The following is a 24521-nucleotide window of genomic DNA, read 5'->3' on the forward strand; positions in this document are numbered from 1 at the left end:
GTGGGCGCACAGCTCCGACAGAAATTTTTGTCCGCTTAATATATGTGTCAACATAAGAGTAGAAGAGACGATGTAAGACACGTGACCAAATTTCTAGAGAATATTTCACAAGATTTAAAATTACGAGAGGAGATCTATTTTACTCACTTTTTTAATTTCTAACTATCTCCACAAATTCGGCTTTGTCGTATTGTCATGCTACACATCATCCCAGCAGCGAAAGATAGATGATAGATGACTTCTTATATATATGGTGGTTTTGTCTTCGATATGGAACTGAAATGGCCTCTGTTTTGGTTTTGCTCTTCATATTATTGTCTGTGGCTAAACATTATGGCAGCAATGGCGCCTATATTCAATACAATACAACAGCAGGGCCGGTGGAAGGCAAAATCAATGTGCATTTGGTTCCTCATTCTCATGACGATGTGGGATGGCTCAAAACTATTGATCAGTACTACATTGGATCCAATAACAGTATTCAGGTCTTTAATTCAATCCAATTTAATTTAATTAAAATGCTTATGCATTCACATCGATAATCTTGTCGATGGAATTTAGGATATTATTGGAGAGTTTATGTTAAAATTAGACATTGTTGAGTTTATGTTAAAATTAGACCTTGTTGAGTTTACATCAAAATTAGACATCCCCAGGTAAATAGATTTTAATTTGAACCATAGAGAATTTTGGTTTTAAAGATAGTAAAATTATGTATCTTGACAGGAATTTAATTATGGATAGTAAAATAGTAGCATACATCTTTCTCCGGGAGACTTGGCAAACTAAAAGATAAAGGGTTTTTCAATCAGTTTTGGATATAATTCAGAAATTTTTGGGAAATTAATTAACTCTGAAAAATTCATACAAAGTTAAAACTTACTAGCAATGCTAGGAGTCTATTTTTTATTTAGAATTTGTGCAGTGGTATACCGATAAAAATAATAATAGACTGTAAAGGAGTAACAATAATAAGATGTAGCGGGACAATATATAGAGGCTGCCAATGATGCTTTGAACTTTCTTTTTTGACCTAATAACCCTCTCTTTATGTCAATGTTTTTTCTCTATCTCTGTTCTGGTGTTGTGCAGGGAGCATGTGTGAAGAATGTGTTGGATAGCCTGGTTTTGGCATTACAAGAGGATCCAAACAGAAAATTTATTTATGTAGAACAGGCAAGTTGGACTAGAATTCTATATTTTATCTCTCTTTTGCAATCTGAAATGATTTATGACTAAGGTTAAAACAAGATTGGATTCCGCCTTGTTGATATAGGAAGGTTCCACATAAACTGTATTAGTGCTCTTTAAAATGCATTGCATTGTAAAGTTCTACGGGTTTCCTCCAGATGTATTGAATTCCTGTAAATATAATTGAAGCCAACACTGTCAGAAAATTTGTTTTGAGACATGGATATACGTTCTTGTTATGAGAATATCTAAAGAACTATTAAATTTATGTCTTGGGCAAGATTTTTTAAAAGAATTTTGATTATGTCTCCAAACAAATTGAGCACACATCCTTCTGCATTTTCCAACACTCATTAGAATAATTTTTCACAAAATAGATAAAATGTAAGTTGTTGTTTTCTGAGCACACTACTTGCGCAAGAACACACTAAGAGACAGTTGTAACTTTCACTGGAAGTTTAGATTTGAATTTCTAATAAATATTTAGAAGAGCTGGTCAGTATTTGCATATAAATATGAAATTTTACCATCTGCAGAAAAAATATCTCTGTAAATTTTTGGTCAATATCCAACATTTCAGTAATTTGTATGAATTAATTATTATTTGGTGAATATTTATCAACACGTGAATCTATTTTTTTTTTCTATCAATTGGCAAAAAGATAGCCCTTAAAATTTTCTGCAGAAACCCTGTTCCGTGATGAGTCAATGAGATCGAAATCCTGAAACTCAACTGATGAATGCTAAAAAGTGCCCACTAGACCAAGATTCTCTTCATGCTTAATGCAACCAAGCGCACTGGACAAGAAAATTCACTGTCTAATCTAGGTTGAAGCTATCTTCATATAGTTAATTATCAAGGGATATCTTGTCTTGCAACAGTATCCACATTCTGGTTGATATTTTGAGTTAATAGTTGATGCCATCTCGACAATTGGAAAATTTGATAAAAATTGAGCCATCCTAAGAGAAACTTTCACTTACGCAGCAAATTATTAGCCTTCAGATTTGTATAGCTTATTTTCTGTGGGCCAATTCAATACTGTTAGTTGATAAATACTACTCACTATCTGTTAGATGAAACTGCTTGTACTATATTTGGTAGCCTCCTATTGTCGATAAACTTTTTGCTTTGATAGTGTAGGCTTTTTTCCAGAGATGGTGGAGGGAGCAAAGTGAGGAAAGACAGACACAAGTGATGAAAATAGTTGATGCAGGCCAGCTTGAGTTCGTGTAATTTTTTTTTCCTCACAAACTATTACAGTTTTGTCAGGTCTAAAGATGGCTTTATTTGTACCACTGGTAATTTGCTGATACAGTCTAGCATTTGTACTTCTAGAAATGGTGGCTGGTGTATGCATGATGAAGCAACGGTACATTATATTGACATGATTGATCAGACAACTCTTGGACATCGTTTTATCAAGCAACAATTTAACAAAACTCCACGAGTTGGATGGCAGATTGATCCCTTTGGACATTCTGCAGTCCAAGCATATTTGTTGGGCGCAGAGGTAAGAACCTTGATTTTCTGATCCATTTCCTTTTAAGGTTGAAATATAGAAATGGTTTTGTGTATCAGTGAGGTGCCTATTTAGTCTTGTGTTACTACTGTCTTCTTTCTGTGATATTATTTACATTTGGGAATGTCTTCAGATTGCTTTGCCCATGGTAGGGTTAATGAACACTTGTATACAATATAACATGAAAATGCAAAATTGACTTTTGTTTGTCCAGGTTTCTGCAAGAGCATAGTAAAAGGGCAGAATTGGTCTCTCTGCCTGATTGGATCAATTGCATGTATCTTCTTTGTGGGTTTCTCATACTATGTGCATTGTGGACCTTGGCCTTGCTAAACCCTCAGTGATAGAGAAGTAACTACTCTCTTTTGTTTTCCTTTGGTAGATAACATGGTATTGACCATTTTTTTCCCTTGCAGTTAGAGTGTATTTAGGAAACCAATCCAGCATATGATATGCTTTCTTCAGTGATGGATTTGTTGTCATATTGTTGGTGCCAGTCATATTTGTCTAATAGAACATTTTTTCCCCTATCCGTATGGGATGATAGGTCATTTGTATCCCTGTTTGTACATGGAAAGTGGGATGCATGAATTCGTTTGTGACAAGATATCACACATCCACATTTTTGTGGAAGAAGAGAGACGCAAAAATGTATTTGTGACTATCATTTGGCTGTGCTAATAAGCTATATGTCCCAGTTTTAATGTTATTTTCTTCCAACAATAACCTACAAGATCTAAGTTCAATAGGTTAGCAAGATAAGTGGGCTTGATTGTGGAGAAGCACCATTATTGGTTGTGCTTGAGCTAGAGTAGCAGTATGATGAGTGAATTACCTAGAAGTCTTGGTGCTTCAACCATATATACTGTAACAACCACCCTTCGATTGCTACTAATTTTTTTTTTTCACTCACAAGGACCAATTTAATCAACCAAGATTCTTGTTCTATCTTAGAAGTGTCGACTTCATAATTTCTTCAATCACCATAGAGGTGACGACTCTACACCACCTCTTATGCTTGTACTCAAACGTGGTAAGCTCCTGAGACCAAAATTCCTATTTAGACCCAGACCTACGCCTTGAGGGTTCATTCTAGATGACCTTGCCTATGTATCCCTTCAAGGGAAGTTAGAGGCTTCGTAGTTCGTCCTTGAAGTTTAGAGGGAGTTCGTTTTCTCCTCTAGTATGAGATCTTTGATCTTTCTTTAAACCAAGACTAATTATTAAAATTAGCACAACAATAATAAAGCAATATCTATTTACCTTCGAGTAGTGTACATGCATACACAATTACAAGGGGTCATATCCTTCCAAAACTTCCCAATTCCATAGAGAGTGACTTTAGTCCATTTCCCATAAACACATGGTGACTAGCTCGTGCACATCACACTCACGATGACTAGCTCTAGCTTACGTCATATATACATGGTGACTTGCTCTAGCATACGCCACATATTCATAGGGACTTGCTTCAACATACATCACTCATACAAAGTGGCTATCTTTAGTAGGCATCACATACACAGTGACTAGCATATACACATTGAGGGACTGTCAAATCCATAATGGCTAACCACCACTTGCCCATAGTGCATCCCAGATAAAAGGAATGCCGTTGCGCTGCACACTATACCGTGGGACGCATTCTTTTGCTCGGTCTTCTACACCAACAAGCAAGTGAGATTAGGATTCAATGTATCCCATACTACACCGAGTGCACCTCCTCATCCTGACAAAGTCAAGTATACCACTTCCACATAATATATGCCAAAATTATACAAGGGTTGGTCCAATTATTACCTACCTAATCTTCATTAGAAAATTCTCTTCCCTGCAGTCCATTAGACGACTAAGAATCAAGGACATCCATTGCCGACATGCAACTAGTCCCCAAGCCTACATGCTCTTGGTGGAATCTGTCAAATACCCTAGATCAATGGGGGTATCCCTCGCCTGCATGCAACTGGCGATATCCATCCGCTACTAGGTGGTACGATTGACAGTCTATCGACACAGTTAGCTCCTTGACTACTATCAATCTCGAGCGGATAAGCTTATCTTATGCGAGCCATAGGATTTATTCTTCGATGATCACCTCGGATAGAGAGGACTAGTCTATGTGCTAGAGGAATACAATCCTCTACCTATGCCCTCGTAGGGTCCCAAGTCCATCTGTTGTCATAAAAGTCAGCGTCTCTACTTAGCTTAGCACTATAACTGGAAGAGAGGTTCTTGATTTAGAACAAGTAGATCACAATGGACAGAACAAGGAGTATATACACAAAGCCTTATAGGTCTAGGATTAAATTTCACAACCGCCTAAGATCACTTGGATCCGACATAAGATGGTCTCTACTCAATAGATAAACAAATTGACTATAAGGTAGTCGACCATTCACTTCCTTGAACCCGGTATTCAAAATTAAACTATATATCACATATAAGATATCAATTTTCTTAATTGTTTCACAATCTTCTAATGCCTATTGCGGCTTCATTGTGATGTCCCCGATATAATTAAATAATAAATTTAAATACTTTATTGTAAGGCCCCAAATGTAATAACAAATCTTTCGGGCCCTTTATTTAATTAGATTAGTCAAGTCTTAGTTTGGTCGTGTCGGCCTGTTTGTAACCCTTTGGGAAAGTTCCCGAAGCCCATATTTATGGCCGAGTCTGTCATTTGTGTTGGTATGCGAATTTGGTATTTCATCTTTTTTGTGCGAATTCCAAATGGAGTTCTGTTGTCCGCCATTTCGGAGGTGAAAGACCCTCCCTATTTGGTTCTCGTAGTTTCGGTGGGAGTAACTCCTCACCCTACTCTGCCCTGCTCTCAGTCTCGGATTGTTGTAATATGAAGTGCATTAATCTGACTATTCTTTGGCTCGTGCAATAACATATAAATCTTCTTGTTCATCGTTTATCTAGCATCATACCTTATTGCAAGCTTCATCGATTCCATATACCACACTTTGGTCGAATACACCACACGCTGAATGGCCTGGTTCAGGCGACAAGTCTTCACTACTGTATGGTTTTCACACTTTACGGTCTGCACCCTCACCGTATGGTCTCACACCGTATTGCCACCCCTCCTCATACCACTGTACAACCTTTGCACCGTACGACCTGTTGTGGGGATCGCACACCCTCCTTGTCTTATGACAAGGGACCCCCCTTTCTTGTAGCCCTCGCGTGGGAGAAAGGAGAGATTCGAAGGGCGTTCAAATAAATTCGGCCTATGTTCAAACAATTTCTGCAGGTCACAATAGAAATCACACATTTTCTCAAAGGCTTGAAATACCCTTCTCAGACCAAAATTTGCAAACTAGAAATCGCGTATTCTTTATCATTTGCCCGATGATCTTTAGGAGTCCTAAATCGCGCATTCCAAGTTAAAAGTCTGAAATTGTGGTTAGTCCCAAGTCGCGCAAATCCTCCATGAAGCCCGAAAGAGAGCTAAGTTCGCAAACTATCCGAAAACGCCCAAACCCACTTAAAACTCTCAAATCGGCCTCTAGGGCCGAAAACACAGAGGCTCCCAAAAATCGCCTTATTCCCCCATATTGCCAAAAATGACAGAAGACTTTTCAAACTAGCAAAAAGGCCCAAAAGGCCGAAAATAGTTAATCGTGCATAAAGGCTCAATAGGCCGAAAAGTGAGGAGAGAAGACCAAGTTAAAATCGCGCAAATGATCCGAAGGCCGAAATTCCCAAAACTCTTCATTAGGCTGAAAATCAAAAGAGGCCCAAATCTTGCATTTTCCAGTCATAACCCGAACTTCATCCAAGGTGAAAATGAACAAAAGCTTCAATAATCGCACCAACAGTCTCTGAGCCGAAAACCATAACAAAAGCGCCCAAGTCGTAAAATTTATCCTCTAAGACCGAAAAGAAGAAAATCGCGAAGCTCACAAAAGGCTTTAGAGGGTCGAAATTTGCTAAGTCATCTAACAAGCCAAAAAATTCGGAAGATTCATAACCTTGCAAAAGACCAAAATGAGCCAAAAATGACAGAAGGACAACATTCGCACGAAGAGGATGAAAGGAGCGAAAATCATTTTCGAACTCGCAAAACCCTCTTGTTGCCCGAAAATGAAATAGAGCTGGCAAAGTGACCAATATAGCCGAACTTTTACGTTGAACGATTAAAACGTGAGGTTCATAGTTGGAGAACATCTAAAACTCGCTAAATAACCGAAATTCATACAAAGGGCATTTTAACTTAAAAATTAAAATCGCGCGGGTCGTTTTATTAGCCCAAATTTCATAAGCAAAGACCAAGAAGCGTTAAAATCGTGCACAAGGCTCCAAATAGCCGAAAAGGATCACTCAAATAAGATCGTGCAAAAGTCTCCTAAAGCCCGAAATTTAAAATCACATATTTCGGCTTTATAACCCGAAATTCATATAAAGGGCACTTTATTTTGATAACGTTAAAATCGCGCCATTAAACCTCATCTAGGCCGATAAGGCATTTGCGCCAATTGATTCTTAAAGAGCCAAAAAAGAGATGAATTCACACAAAATGACCATGTGGGCTGAAAAGACATAGAACAAGAAAATTGTAAAAGAGAAGGCAAAAACATTTAAACTTAACATCTCACAGTTCACCTCTCAGGCCTGAATTTCATCTAAGTTGGAGCGCGAATCAGGACGAAGGATCGGATTTCACGTTTGAAGAGAGACACTTAAGAGATACATCTCACAAAGAGCTTCGCAAGCCTGAACTCCATTGGGACGAAGCCAGATGTTAAATAAACTTACTATTTGTCAAATTAATTTAATTAGTTTTTCAAATTGATTTATTAAAATTGAAATTAATTGTTCGCAGGTCGAAGACATTGTCGGGAAGAACCAGGAGAAAGCCTGAAACGTCAAGGAGCCTTGATCGCGATTAAAGCTGGAGAAGAAGATGGAGAGCGTGAGATCGAAACCAAGCATTGGGAAGCGTGCTGCTGAACCGCTGAACAACAAGCTAAAGTCCACCACCAAGACCGAAGACCAAAGAACACTCCGAATGCTGCAAGTCTATGCATTCTCGAGAAATACACAGCCGGATTTAATTCCAGAAGTTCAGTTTTTGAAAACTAAAACTATTTTATTGTAAAACTGCTTGCGGGGCCCACTCAAGATATTTTAAAACAGAGAGGACACAGGTCAGTTATGTTCAACTAACAGATAGACCTAAATTAAAGCCAAATAGTGGTAGGCAGTTGAGATAGTGGTTGGATAGATAACTAAGAATTAAGTGGGCATGGGTTAAAGCTGCCAGCTTCTGGAAGGCAAGTTGCAGCCCTTGGATGCAATCAATCTTGGCCACCGGTTCGACATGTAAAATCTATAAAAGGCAGAGTTTTGTAGTTAGATTTTAGAAGTTAGAATAGGTTAGATTTTATAAATAGCATAGAGATGTTGCATAAATTGTTGTAATAGGCAGCTGAAATCAATATATAGACATTGATTCGGTGTTTATCGTCTTGTTTTCATTCTGTTTTCATGGTTTCTTTCAGCTAGTTAATTTTAGAGTGCAGAGATTTTAATGGTTAAGTGTGCAGGGGTATTTGATGCATTTCTGGTTCATACCATTGGGGGTCTGCTGATTGTAGGTCACCGTGTATGGTTAGTCTAAACCCAAACTGTGCTTAGTTCAACCGCAGGTGTTCGTCTTTAGGCAGCGCCAGAATTGGGTGCCTAAAACGAGTGTCTCCGGTCTGAAAATCCTTCATCCCTTGGAGCTTGCACCGTTCTTGTCTAGTTGTGAAGGTGTCTCTGGCAAAACAAGAACGGGATTATCGAAATCTGTCTACCCGTCGCATCAACTGTTATCATCCTTGTCCTTAGGCTTCCTGAACCCTTCCCTTTTGATTTTATTTCGCAGTTCGAAAATCACAGCGGACCATCTTGTTGCAAAATCGTAAGACCCCTTGTGCTCCCAGCAAATCACATCAATCATTGAGTTATCCTGCAATCAAGACCTGACAATCGAAACCTTGAGGTCGTCCCCATTGATCAATTGAAACAGCATTAGGGATTTCCTTATCTCAAGAGAGGATAGGTAAGAACACAGAAAACAACATAAAGAACTAGACAAGAACAAAACTGAAAGGAAATATTTTTGGTTGATGCAAGATTGCTCATCGACCGGGGATGCTCCTACATCAGACAACCCAGGTAGAAAAAGATGTTCCATGAGAGGCAACTCATGAACTTCTAAAAGGATTTGGGATGAAAATCCAAACATCTTCCTTATCTGCCAACCTTTGTTTAAGCTCTTTTAGTGCCTCTACCGGCTTCTCTAACCTTTGACTCCCTTTGTTTCTCTTTCTTTGCTTCAGATCTGCACATTGTCTCAGTTTCTGCAACTTTGATTTGGTTCTACCACAAGACTTTATCCGGTTTGTCACCATCAGCTCTCTATCGACCGGTTCCATTTGTCCATCAGGTTCAACTATCAGATCCTTCTGCAAACTCATGTCACCCTTCGGTATAATTTCTGTAACTGGTTCTATCAGGTCTTTCTTCAAAACCTTCGATATGACCTCTGCAACCAATTCTTTCAAACCTTCCGGTATAACCTCTGCTACTGGTTTCTCCGGACTCCAACTTTTCTTAGGACTCAGATTCTTCACCTCCTTCTCTTTCTCCTTCAAAGAAATCAATGTGAACTTCTGCCCATCCTTCTCAATAGTAACTAGGTTTCTTCTACAGTCATGAACAACTCCTCTATAATATTGCCAAGGCTTTCCCAACAAGACATGACAGGCACTCATAGATACAATATCACATAAAACCTCATCTCTAAAAGGCCCAATGTTGAAATTCACCAAACACTGCTCCTCTATCTCTATCCTCTGATCATCTTGTAACCAACTCGCCTCATAAGGACAAGGATGCTTAAGCCTCTTCAATCCAAGCTTCACAACCATCTCTTCAGATACTAAATTATTAGTACTCCCACTATCTACAATGACCTTGCAACACTGTCATAACCCCTCTTTGGACATGGGATTAAATAAAGACGATAATTAAAACATTTATTAATTAACATTAATAATATTGGAAAATCATCTCATTTATGAGACTTCACGATTTTCCTCTAATATATGCTTATTAATGTTTATTATTTGTTATGATTATTATTTATTATTATTAACGTTCATATTTCAATTATTAATATTATTTAACTATTAAAGAAGTTTTACCATAAAATACTATTAAAACATAAAATAGATATATTGAATATATTACACTTACCATATAACGTGTTATTTAATAAATATAAAATATAAACATGAATTGTCAAAATACATTATAAGTATTATTTGGAATAATATCGTATTAATACAATGCCATTAATAAAACCGATATACAATATAAATTATTTATGCTCTCCTTAAACCACACTTAAGAAGAGCGAATATAAAACCTGAATTAAATAATTATTACTAATTTAATATTTATTAATGAAAGATTAATTGAAATTATTAAATAGTTGTTTATTTATTAGATATCATTATTTAATTAGTATTCATTAATAATAATATTCTGAAAATATTCAAATAGAGCAAAACAATAAACAATCGGTTATTGAGTTGAAGAGATGCGATTAGGATCAACCAGAGAACACGTCCCTATAATCTAAGAGACACATCCAATCAACTGTGGATGTATATAATTTCAATCATTTCTTCCCCAATGGGGGGATCATCAGGTAAGATACTACTATATATCTATCGAAAATAGGATCTCTTAGGAAGGAAGGGAGGAGGGGAATGAATAGGAATTAGTAGAACTATCTCAACCACGGAGTTGTATGAAGATGCAATTGAGGTTTCGGAGTATCTATCACAGCAGTATATATACCCAGCAATGGGTTCTTGACTGTGGAACTATTAGGGTGGCGGTTATAATTAAGCAATCTTCCTATCTTAGAAGAGAATCATACGAAATCACCCCTCTCATACACTTAAGGTAGAGATGAATAATCTTTGACGGAAGATGCAGAGGATATTATATGATAATAATTTTAGATTGAATATCGTATTACAAGCCAAATATGGTCCTTAAGGAAATCAACCTTGGCCTGACAAAAATCAACAGTTGGAGAAATTGGTATAAACTGATTACTTGATCAAAATAAATGTTGTGGATAAGTCATGAAAGAATTTAGAAGCAATACTGTGTCTGAAGTTCTTATATTTCTGTCGATTCCTAAATGGGAGGATATTAATTCTATTCCAGTCGGAAGATATATTCTTATTTTCTCATTCAGTTGGATGGCTATCAGTAAGCAAATACCATAGGCATAATATCGGGAGAACTTACCTCTTGTTTCTAATTCAGTAATAACGCTCTTGACAGCCGTTGCATAAGGCATTTGACTTAGAGGAAACTTCAAACATAAATATAGATATATTAATCAGTGAATCTGCTTATCTATCTAATAGTTTGGTACAAAATATTAGACATCAATCAGGAAGGATTGAAACAGATCAGAACTATTATTAATGTCACAGGCAGGACATGCTTATTTCTGGTGGCATGCATGGTGGTGTGCTTAATATTCATGCTTAGTATATGAATCCCAATAATTTCTTTATGCAGAATAATATTAACAGTCTGAAATATGTATTATAGGAATACATAATTTCATGAAAGTGGCAGACCAGATCTGACATGCGTCAGATCTGTCTCCCATCCATCACTAATAATATTTTAGGCAGCAGTAGTAATAATAATAGGTTATTAGGAAATATTAAAATCATTGTCAACATATATATATATCACTAAGGAATAATATAAAAGTTATTAATAAGGATATTTATACAATAACAGATATTAATACAACAAATATAATTAATGTAATATCTTTTAGAAACTGCTCTGCAGTAACGTATAATAATCCATAAAACTAGTAATTAGAAAATATGTAAATGATTTATAGACGAACTGGAATAAGATTAAATTATCTAGTACTTGATAGACTAAAGAAAGAATATCACAGATCTGCTTCATGTTAAGATAGCCTTGACTCTTAATCAAGATAGTTTAAGTCATCAGTACTTTGAAATAGATTAATTATGGTTAAAACCAGCCTAAACCTAGAAAGGGACATTACAAACACTTACCACCCGATTTGCATACAGTCCGGAAAAGACTCTTCCTCTAAGTAGATCCGGTATCCTTTCTTCTGAACATAAGGGATTCTCGTTGCTCTGGTGCACAGTCAGATCCGGTACCATCCGGTTCCTCACTTGCCACACAACTTCTTGACATTCCTTGCTTACATTCATAGAATCTATGTCTGGTTTCTCCACACTTGAAACATTTGCTAGGAAATTCTCTACCGGTATTGCTGCTACCTTTCCTCGGTGTCTTCTGTTCCGGTTCTTTACTCCACTTAGGTTTGGACTCCTCTTCTTCAACCGGTTTCTTCATACTATCTCTCATCTTGAATTTCTCCTTTCCCTTATTCGGTTGTCTTCTTCTCACCTTCTCCTCAGCCTTCAAAGCATACTGGTAAGCTTCTTTAACTGTGGAAACCTTCAACATACTCATCTCATCTTGAATGTTAAAAGCAAGTCCATTGATGTACCTCGCCACCTTTTCTCTATCCATCTCTCTATGTCCAGATTTGATCACCACCTTGTAGAATTCCTCAGTATATTCCTTCACAGTCATGTTTCTCTGTTTCAGGTTCTGCAATTTTTTGAACAACTCCAGTTCATAGTCTCCTGGTATGAACTTGGCCTTCAATCTTGCAACCATCTGTCTCCACCGGGTGATCTTCAATTCACCATTCTCCACTCTGTCTTTCTGTAATTCTTTCCACCACAAGGCAACATGCCCTTTCAACTTGGTATGTGCCAACCAGACTCTCTGCGGGTCCTTGACATCCTTAAACTCAAAGTAGCTCTCCAACTCTTCGATCCAATTGATCAGATCCTCCAGGTTCAACATTTCGAAAAAGTTGGAAACCTCAACTTTATGAACTTTACTCGCTTGCGCCACTGCTCACAGGAATCTTTCCTCTCTTTCATCTTCCGGTCCTTTAGCTTCCTCAAGCTTTTCATCGGCTTCCTCATATTCATCCTCAAAATCAGGGTTTCTCTGCAAACCAGCAAAAGCATTTCAGATTTCATTCCTTACTTCATTCTTGAAGTCTTCCATCATCTGCTCTACCCTTCGGGGATTTGTCCTCCTCGGTGGCATCTCTTCTTCCACTCCAATGAACTGCCTCAACTTGACGATCTGACTACCAATTTCAATTGCCTCCCCTCAGCGATCTATTGAACACACGCGCAGCCTGCCTCCAATCGGTGATCTGTCCACCCCAAGGAATGCCTTAATGTTCACAAACGATTCTTTCACCAGCCCGTCCATAACCAACTCTGATACCACTTGATGCAGCCATAACTGGTAAACACCCTGAAAGGAGTCAACCGACTTATGCAACAAGAGGGACACAACGAAAGCAGCAAGAAAACATAACAAGTTCACATAAACAGATCATATTACAGCCTTAGAACTTCCGGCAATAATCCGACAATTATCATATTATCATCAAAGAACATTCAGTAGTTAACCGGTTACATGCAGGCTTCAAGCCATATACAATCCAACCGGGACTCTAAGAATCAACTAGATCAAAACATGCGAATCTCAATCCCTATTCTAAGTTCTACTTCCTCTGCCCTTACAAATGATTACATAACATCATATTTATGTCCACCGGGACACATCTGGGTTGGCCTCATAAGATTACATTCACCAATGCAGGAAAATGAAACATGTAATTAGGTCGGCCCTAAGAATTAGACAAATCTTTCCAGAAAATAAGAACCAAGTGATGTGGTTCAGCAGGAAGGTCGGCCACACGCCAAAGAACATCGGACAAGACCCAAGATAGATCCACATGCCAAGAATTGCACCGGTAATGAAGGAAAACCAACCGGTAAGCACAAGAACTGTCTCGGAACCCAGAAACAGTCAACCGAAAGCGATATTTGACTGGAAAAGATCCCAAATGAACTGAATATCTGGAATCAAGCACATGAAACCTCCAGGAAACCGAAAATAAGATCTGCCACGAAGAACAAGCAACTACTGGTACCAACCGGTAAGAACACAAAAAACAGAATAAAGAACTAGACAAGAATAAAACTGAAAGGAAATATTTTTGGTTGATGCAAGATTGCTCATCGACTGGGGATTCTCCTGCATCACAACCATACGGTACCCAAATTTCCACCACATGTCACGTACCACTGTGATGTACTGACGTTCTCTTATGACACAGTACTTGAGGGCAAATACCCGAGGGAAGTACTCGAGGGAAATACCTGAGGGAAGTATACCCAAGGGCAATTATTGAGGGAAGTACCCGAGGGCAATTACCGAGGGAAGTACCTGAGGGAAATACCCGAGGGCAATATACGCGAGGGAAGTATACTTGAGGGCAAAGTACCCAAGGGGAGTATCCGAGGGCAATTATCGAGGGAAGTACCCGTGGGTAAATACCCAAGGGAAGCACTCGAGGGCAAAGTACCTTCGACACCTTTGACCCTCAATCAATGACACTTGACACCCTTCGGCTCTGGATGTAAAGTTCCACTCGTACAAAAAAGTAGGCCGCACACTTCCAAACACTCCGTACAGCAATGTAACTTCCACTGAGGGATCCAATCGTAGATAATTCCTCCTTCGATAAGATTATTGCAGATACAGGAATGAATTATCAACACAGAGTATACACCAACAATATTGAATGGCGAAGAACTAGATATTTGTAATTATATTTCCACACGGTAGGGATAGATCTGACAATGAAGCACAAAGTGAAATATCAGAAATGATATCTCCAACGACAGACTAGGGTGATTGCTAATCACCGAAATTGGGATTACAGAATAGGGAGGATCTTGCACTTCCGAAACTGCAACAGTGCCAAACTCCAACTGGAATTCGCAGATACAAAGAAAATATAAAATTCACCATACCATACCTACAACTATGCCAAGCTCGGCCTTATAAAGAGTTGTGGGAAGTTTCTCGAAGGGTTACAAGCAGATCGACAATAGTTTATTATTTTATTAATTTGGGCTCCTTTATTTAATAATTAAATTAATTAATTAAATAAGTCCTTATGATATTATTTAAAATTTAGGACCACTTAATTAATTAACTTAATTAAGTCACTTTATTAAAATTGGGGACATTACATTGGTAATTGATTATGTAAGGGACAATCACAAAGTATCCTTCTACTAATTAATAGGTCCAATAGAATTGCTCTTAAGTTGATTGGTTAATATCAAAACAAGTAACATTAGTAATGATACTCATAAGAAAGAAAATCACAACACCTTAAAATTCTACTTATTTTACAACTAGAATAAGACCTTGGAAAATATTCTTTTATTATTCAACATTCTACATGCCATAGGGAAAAATGAATATAACTTCTTCATTATTAAAATCAAATACTAAATAATCTTAGCAAATGACAAGGCTGGAAAAAACATGACAAAATTACTTGAAGTCAACATTACTTTAATGGTCATATTCTATTCGTATCATATTCTTTATTATAAATCTTGAAAATCCTTACATAACCACTAGAAAAGTAAACATTCCAAACTCAATACTATTGAATGATGTTATACTTAGCTTGGGGAGAGTTGAAGATACTCCTGATTTTGATGCTGAAATATACAGTCCTTCCCCCTTGTGCCTTTGTTATTGTGTTCCTTATTCTAACGCCACTTCCTACTCTGGGGATTTCCTCTTTTGGTGTTCTTGCAACTTCTACTCCAAAATCCCCTCTCCTGGTGTCAATTGAGAATCCCTCTAACCCATATACATCGAGGGATGCCCCGACCTTGTTCCAACGCTCTAAGGGCAGCACAGTCAGGGAGAATGCTAGCACAGGTTGTAGATTTTTTCTCTACACCTACCAATTGCATTTGCTTGGTAGAGTCAAAAGCCTTTTCAACAAATATATTTTGTGCGTATACTGCATTCATTTCACTCCATGAGACCACATTTTTTTAAGACATTGTGTCAAACTATTCATGTGCTTTGTTGTGCTTTCCACATTCTGCATACTAGTCTACCAGAACAATTATAACTACAACATTTACCAAAATTCCTCTCTTATTTTATGCCTCCAAACAACCAAATCCCACCCTTGACCTTTATCTTGTACTCTTTTATCCTATTGGGCTCTTTTGCTCCTAATTTTCCTGCAGAAGCATGTGATTTTCTTCCCACAATTATCGCTGGCTGTCACTTCCATACTTGGAATGGCTCAACCCCCTCCTATTCGTATTCTCCTTCCTTCTCCATCTTACACTAAGAAAATACCTCTTTAATGAAGTCGTAGGTCAAATGTTGGGGTCTCTACATGCCAAGATGACCCTCAACCTACAATTTTTATGGTTCTATGGCAGAGACGCCATGCCTTTCCTTATGGAACCGTATCCTCTCCTCACATTATATTCCATTCCCTTTCTTCTCCAAAACCAGACTCTCCCTATCACTCTATTCGTTTTCATCTTCACAGTTCTCCATGACCTATATCGACATGTAGGATGCTACAAAAGTCGTTGACTGAGACATCTATGCCTACCAGCAACTTTTCTTCCTTTATCCAATCCTCTCTTCTCTTTACTCTTCACATTTTTTCTCTTTCTTCCCTCTCTTCCTTGTTTCTCATCTCATCTTTGTTTCCTCCTTGGTTGCTCATGTTATCTCAGTAGTCTCCTTGTTGATAGGAGAGGTTTGTGGGTTTTTTTCTTCTTTATTAGCTCCTATTTCTATTAGCTTTGACTGACGTGATGATTGGGGCACCATACCTTATTTATTACATCCCCATGCTCTACAAGCAAGCGCCCTCTCCTCTTTAATGCATGCTGTCTCTCTCATCCTCTCTTCAAGTTTCAAAAAGCTTTCTTTACTATTCTCCTATTTTTAATTTCTATTCATACCCATTGACAACTTGGACCGGGATGTGACATATACTTGATGCGGTAAGTACTTTGTAGACTATTAATGGTCAAGAGAGATGGGTTGTTGTGAACCACTAGTCATGAAATATGGCTCAATGAAGATTGACTCAAATCTATGATGTTGAATCCCAATAAATCTTTACATTATTCAGAGGGTTACTTTAACTTTGCCATCATAAAGTAAGTGTTAGCAGCCTAAGAAATGACTTATGAGAATAAAAAATGTATTTTTGTGATTTGAGGAGGACTATGTTACATTTTGAAGTATTTTGGTTCATGGTAAGTTCAATATTATACTTCCATTTTACATCTTCTATAGACTTTAAATGTGCTTCATGCTTTGTTGTTGTTTGTAGCTTGGGTTCGACTCTCTGTTTTTTGCACGCATAGATTATCAGGACAGAGCAAAGCGAGCAGAGCAAAAGTCCTTAGAGGTTGTGTGGCGGGGGTCCAAGACATTTGGTTCGTCTTCTCAGGTCAGGAGGATTTCCACTGTTGTAAATGCTTATCACAACTGTCAAGAATATTGTCTCCACTCTTTAGATGCTATTCTTCTAAGTTTTAACTATTCTTTCTTGCTCCAGATATTCGCTGGTGCATTTCCTGTTGACTATGCTCCTCCACCCGGTTTTTCTTTTGAAGTTAATGATGAAAGTTCTCCAATTCAGGTACACCTTGTGTGAGTAAATTCAAATGAGAAAAAAAGAACACTAAATCATCTGCCTCTTACTCTTGTTCACGTACAATATATTGCAGGATGATCTGCTTCTTTTTGATTATAATGTTGATCAACGTGTGAATGATTTTGTCAGTGCAGCAATTACCCAGGTAATACATGGTTGATTTAATAGAAATCAAATAGAATGCTTGAGTTGAAGCATAAACATACCTGTATGATTATGTAGTTAAATTAATTAGCTTTTTTAGTAGTTAATATATTATTAGAATTCAAATTTTTTTGTTTATTTTTAGAAATTAAATATGATTGTTCTTTTTTTTCTTAAAGTATAAAAGCTGAAGTTACATAGAGTAACACCCCTTCATTTGAATAGGCTAACATCACTCGTACGAACCATATTATATGGACGATGGGAGAGGACTTTAAGTATCAATATGCAGATTCTTGGTTCAAGCAAATGGACAAGTTTATTCATTATGTAAATAAGGTATTACTTTCTTTGGGCTATCTTCTCATTAGTCATGCATAATTGCCTAACATATCAACCTTTCAATATGGATTATCAAAATTCATCATTGGCTTTCTTGAGGTGTGATTTTACTTAGCATATTAACATTATACAAGATATTTTTACTTTCTAGTTTACTGTCATAGCTATAAATAACAGTATAAGATTGCGGAGAAATCTATGGGCCATAAAGATGACATGACAATTTATCACCACAAGTCAAGGTTCATATTTATAGGGGATGGCTACTCAAGGATGGATAAGCCAACAATGTAAAATTATTGCCACATGACAATGTCTATTTCTCCTTCACATCGGTTTTCTTAAAAAGCACTATCAAAATTTAACTACATTATCCGAAGTTACATACATCAAAGAACATGAGCAATAGACATGGCATCTTAGGAATGAAAATGAATCAGACTGAAATCTAAAACTTTTGAAAACATAAATTGTCTTTTGAACTCAAAACTTCTAGACACATTTTAATTTCCAAATCAAAATCTGATAGATGGATTATGGTATTATTGAAATGAACCAAACTGAAATAAAACAGGTTTTGAAACAAAAAATTGTCAGGAAATCTGAAATACAAGTTTCTGAAAGCGGGGCCATAATTGATAAACTAATAAATTATTAAATAAACTTCCGACGACTAAAAAAAAAGAAAAAAAAAAACTGTAGCACCATTCGGACATGAAATAGCCCAAGCTATCTAGTGTGGGCATCCTTATTCTGAAAACAAATCAAATTTTAAGTGCTTGTCGAACTGGAATTTTACTCTATCTATATACTCGTATATATACACAAGCTCCTTAAATTTACCCTATAATTTTTCTTCCTAAAGCAATTTTTAGCCCTTGCATGGATTTATTCTCATCTTATCTTCCTAAAAGAGACATGCTTTATGCTAATCCTGTTTTCCTAGACTTAACTTATTCAGGCTTATTATTTGAAACATATCAGGCTTGTCACATGTCCACCCCTTGTAAATTGTTTGTTACAACATTAGTATAAGTAATGAAGGTTAATCTAATATTTAAGGTCCTATGTTTCTGTCCTTGTAAAGCCACAACTAACAGGTACACTTGCATACATTGATGACAAATATGCGAAAATGACATATTGTACAACTAGAACTGAGAGGCTCAAATGACAAAGGTGGGGGATTGGAGCATAAACACCAGGGAAAGTGGTGCAGGGGCACAAGACTAAAATTAATCATTTCTTCTTCAATGAATTTCATGTTTTGTTTCAAGGTGTTGTAAGGGACCTTAGAATCCCATTTTCATGTTTATTTTGGATAATAAAGTCCTCATAGTCCATTTTTGTAAGGCCTAGTGGCCTAGGGTGCTTTATAAACTCTATGGTAAACTATGGTCAAAAGGACTTAGGATGTGTGGATTTAGTGATTCAAGTGTATTTTGGTCTAATTAGGTCCAAAATAATATGTTTAGGCTCCTAGGTCTATGTTTGAAGATAGTTTGTTGGTAAAATACAAAATTGTCAAAAAATTGACAAATGTTGTCAATATTGGTGAACAACTTTTTGAAAAGTTGTTAAAATCAGTTCCTAACATTCACAACCACCTGATTTCGGTTGGAACATGTTGGGATGGCTATATTATGCCTCAACAAACCAATTTGGAGGTTGGTTGAAGAATAATGTGAAAGTTGATAATTTGAAGCAATAAAAATTCTGTATTTTCCTGCAAATTTGCTGCTATTTTGGTTGGTACGGGATTGTACGATCTGAAAACTGAAAAATTCTTCCATGATGAGTTAGAGGGGTGAAATACCTTTCATTTGAGTCCAACTAGAGCATTTGAAGTGGAGAAATAAGCGAGATATTGAAGTTTTAGTGAAGACAGCCCGGGAAAGGGCATAAACCTAGGGTGTCACATTTCTTTTCCCTTTTCCTCCATTTTAATCATGAAAAGAATCTAAACTTGGTTGGATGGAAGATTTGGGACTGTATTTTAAGATTTTCTTTGTTTCAAACTTGGAGGAATTGTTTGGAAAGAGCAGAAATTAAAAGAAGCCAGACATCTCTATGTGGCTGGCAATGCAAAAGTAGTAAAAAGACACAAAAAAACCCCATAACTATTGGTGAATTGTAAACCAGTGTATAAAACCTTGGAATTGGTATTATTTTGGATTCCCATAAATGCTCAAAGTCATACTTTTCTGATATGGTGTGTAAAAATGGTACTTCCTTCATTAAGTGCTTGAATTAGTCCTTGTTGTCATCATTGAGGGTTTGGTAGAAATGTGGTTTGTTGAAGCCTTCAAGCCCTTTCCTTTTGGAAAAAGTGCTGCCTAGGGGAGTATATTTGATGCGTGCAATAAAATCTAGGTGTCCTTTGGAGATTTTGTGTTGTAAGCCAAAAAGTTGTTTTTGGAGACTAGTGGGCCTAGAGAGCCAAATTGGGCTTGGATACCTTGGGGACTTGGAGGAGAAAACCAGAGGGTGGATTTGGATATTTTATGATCCATTAGACCTATCAAACCTGTACAAGGCTTTGGGAAACATATAAACCTTACTTGGAAGGGAGTGAGCCATTTGAGCACTTTTTGAGCATTTTGCCTGTGGGGTTGTTAATCCATTAATGGTGACTTTTGTGAAATGTCTCAATGGGGGGTTATGGGGAAGGAAAAATATGTGTTGAGATGTTATATTTGTTCTTGTAAGGTGTGAGGTCTGGTTGGGAGAACCTCTTTTCCCAAAGGGGTAGTGTTGCCTATTGAGCAAGTGAGCAATTTGGGTTTTTCCAAGTTGTGTAGACCATACCTCTACATCAGAAAGGGTTGACATTGGATGCTAATGTTCCATGTCAATATGCATATGGACTGGATGCAAGGCTACACGGATACATATATCCTTTTCCATGAAACATACCAGGCTGAGGAAACGGAGGATAATTATCTAGATTCTGAACAATCTCTTTTTAGATTATCCTTAAGGACGCAAGCATTTCGATCATAATCCCCTTCTATAATTTTCTAGGACATGGGTTATTTATGATTTTGATGAAGTGACAGCCTACAAATGCCTCCATATTTGCAGAGGGAAAGAAAAGCTACGATATTTGGTCAAAAAGCAAAATTTCAGTAAATCTATTGTGATAGAGAATTGATGGAATTGAAGAGGTTAGACTTTTACAACTATGATTTATGTGTTTCACTATTATATTTTATCATAGTGGCTCAAATTTATTTCCATGTGGGTAGGTAGGCAATGGCAGATACAAGTTAGAGAAGAGAAAACCTGTATAATGTATGTATACACATTGTATATACTTATTATAGTGGCTTATGCTTGTATATATAGACCTAAATGGGTATTCTATGAAATGAGGAATTGGTAAAGGCCAAAATAAATGTGGCGTTTGTTGGAATTAAGGCAGATGACAAATCCACCAAGAGAAATAACTATGCTGCATGGGAGCTAAAAGATGATTTGCTCGAACCCATCAATGAAAGTCAAGCCTGCTGATTAGAATAAGTAATGTTCACTGTCTGGTTAGGTATGCTATATAATGAGCAAGTAGGCATTTGAAGTTGGATGAGACTGATGTCAAGTTCTAGCATATGTGACTATCAAGTAAGTGGCACCTTTGTATCTACCTTTATACAATTACCACTATTTGATCTTGAGCTCCACCTATTCACCAACTTCTCATTGCATAACATACCTATTTAAGTGTATGTACACATAAAAATGACATGGAAGCATACACACACAATGTATACATATTTTTATGCAAAACTTTAGCTTGTGTGTAACTTATATATGCAATTGCCTATTGGGATTGGCTAGAATCAGGATGCACAATATAACCTTCTACAAGTGAAACTAAATTAGTACAAATAGCAATATCTATCATATACAATGAGAGTGTATGTAATGTACATAACCTTGCATATATAGGCAAGGTAGTGAGGTGCATAGTTATAAGATTTTGCGAGTCTTGGCAAGACTCGCCGAGTCCCGAGGTGGGTCACCCTTGCCGAGGCCAAGCACCTCTGGACTCGGACTCGGCCAAGTCTGGCCGGGTCTTGGTAGACTTGTTGAGTCTTCCAGACTCGGTAGACTCGCCGAATCCTGAGCCCTGGACTCTGCCGCCCAGGCAACAATAAAAAAGTCAATTTTTTTTTTAAAAGTCTTCGTTTTAAGTGGAATAAACGGTGAATATGTCCAAGGATGATGTGGATGTTAGGAATTGCATGTAGAAAATATCAATTAAATGTAGATAAAGATTAAACAGAGGAATGAAATAAAAGTCGTTTGAGCTTTTGGGGGCGTTACCCCTGGATCCCGCCAGGGGCATTGTCCCTTGACCCCGTCTTGGGTGGTGCTACCCCCAAACCCCCGTTGAATAATTTGGGGGGTACTACGCCGATTTAAAGGGGGGAAAATTTAACCTCTGAGTTTGATTAGGCTCCATATAACAATAGTGGATTAGGATGTTGATGTCACTGAGGCTGAGGTTGAGCCTGAGACATAGGCAGATATCATGGCTGCAGAATGTTCCAAGACCTATCTTAGGCACACGTAGGACGGTTGCGGGGTCAAGTGATCAATGATCACTGATATTGGCTCCTCTGAGCCTTAGACTTCTAGGCTCTAGCTTTTATGTTGAACTTGATATATGTTTTAAACTTTTGATGACATGGATTTCATATTCCATGAATTTTGTAGACATTTGACACTATCTATATTTCTAATGTGTTATTTAGTTTAGCTTATTTCCTTCAGTGCAAGCCTAAAATTTGCATTTATACTTGTGATCAATGTAAACTTGTGTATGTGCTTCTATTTGATGAGATTATTGTGTCTTTAATGTTTATTTATTAGAAAATGCATGAAAGAAGTTTAAAATCATTAAAAATCTTTGAATTTCTTGGGTTTTTCAATTTGCCGAGTCTCGGCCGAGTCTGGGCATTGAGTCCGAGTCTGAGGCGAGTCCGAGTCTTGTAACTTTGGTGAGGTGAGAAGGTAGGAAATTATGACTAACTACCCCTCCAAACATTGAACACTTGTGAGTTCACTTCACAAGTGTGTGAGCAAGTGGCAAGTGAGATTAGAATAGGTGTCTCACAAAGTGATGACACATGTCTCAACCGTATGAGGTGAGAAAAAACTCTAAAATTCCCTAAATGGAGACAAACAATGCGAATAGGACTCTCTCTAGGCATGATAGAAGCTAACTAGTTTGATAAAGTCACTATTTACACCAACACTACCTACCTACCCACATGAAAATAACTATGAAGTATCAATCAATATTTGTAACATTAGGCATGTTGCATTTTGCGTCCTAACCAAATAACTTGAATGTTTTGTCCCTTTGTGAACAAGGAGGCACATAATTGTCTTGTAGAGTCATTTCAATAATTGGAGATCACTTGCATATGCTTGTCATTGACCAATGTAATTTTCATGTTTATTTAGAAGAGGGGAAGAAGGAATGTTGAAGTGGAGGGTTTCCCTTTGTGTTTGAAAGATGGACCCCCAAGTATATATTATCAAATTTACCTCTACTAAAATATAACAAGATTAGCAATATAAAAATGGAGATGCAAGGGTTGTGTTAAGTATAGTATAGATAGGTCTCCATCAACATGTTATCCAAAGACTTCTTGATAATCCTCGAACGCGACATGTGAGGTATCTTCTTCCTTGAAGGATGGTTCCCTTAGAAGCAAGGTATCATCTGCAAATTGAAGATGCAACACATTGAATTGAGATGTGACTTGAAGACCTTTATTGCTTCCACTATGATTAATCTACTACAGTCCTTATAATAACCACACCATCAAGATGAGAAAAAAAGAGAAGGGTGGGTCTCCCTATCTTAATCTCTTTTTAGAGCCAAAGAATACTACAAGAGTGTAATTGGTCATAATCAAGAATTTTGGAGTGACAAGACGTTTGGCTATCTAGACACACACCACTTACTAAAAAACCTGAATTTATTAAGAACTTCCAAGATGAAATTCCAATCAACTGTCATATGCCTCAGTTGTTAAATTTTATGATCAGATTAGATAGACAGTAAATTAAACACAAATGCACATAATATATCCTGGGAAAACCTTCCTCTTGAAGGTGAAAAACCCAGCAACAAAGTTTCTTATTATAGATTAGCAAGATCTCTTTACAAATGCTTCACACTTTGAAGCTATATAAAAATGGATTCACTCTAGAATCAAGTAATGAAAGGTTCAATCTGCCTTATATGTAAAATTGCTGAAGATGATATACTCGATTTGCTGAGGAATATGCTCTACAATCTGCTTGTGTATGATTGAGTGAACACGATCTGCTTATATGTTTTCTAACTGCTGAAGGATTACAGTTGATTCGATCTACTTGTATAATATCTGATCTGCCTTTTAATGAATAATCGATGTCTTGGAAGTGTGAAGAGGATTGAACTATATACCCGCACATTAGATATGTCAACCAACACGTCTCCCTCTAGAGTGGTCTTCCTTAATAACAATCATGTCCTTTTGTTAAGTTGATTACATTTAATTAACACGTATTTTATTATACAAGGGTAGCGTGTTAAATATAAATACATATACACATTATAAAGTTGA

At 37.1% G+C, this 24521-nt stretch overlaps 1 protein-coding gene across 1 annotated transcript in view; it reads left to right on the forward strand.

Moving 5' to 3' along the window:
- The first annotated feature begins 242 nt into the window (after nt 1–242).
- The window catches only part of LOC131064398 (alpha-mannosidase), a 386960-nt gene continuing 362681 nt past the window's right edge, over nt 243–24521 (forward strand). The window contains exons 1-8 of the mRNA XM_057998531.2: nt 243–485; nt 1093–1176; nt 2336–2424; nt 2531–2705; nt 17083–17202; nt 17311–17394; nt 17483–17554; nt 17779–17892. Of these exons, the coding sequence (XP_057854514.1) occupies nt 282–485; nt 1093–1176; nt 2336–2424; nt 2531–2705; nt 17083–17202; nt 17311–17394; nt 17483–17554; nt 17779–17892 (942 nt within the window). The 5' untranslated portion in view covers nt 243–281. The remainder of the gene's footprint in view (nt 486–1092; nt 1177–2335; nt 2425–2530; nt 2706–17082; nt 17203–17310; nt 17395–17482; nt 17555–17778; nt 17893–24521) is intronic.

Source organism: Cryptomeria japonica, chromosome 5 (assembly GCF_030272615.1).
Source record: "Cryptomeria japonica chromosome 5, Sugi_1.0, whole genome shotgun sequence".
In the NCBI taxonomy this organism is placed as follows: domain Eukaryota; kingdom Viridiplantae; phylum Streptophyta; class Pinopsida; order Cupressales; family Cupressaceae; genus Cryptomeria; species Cryptomeria japonica.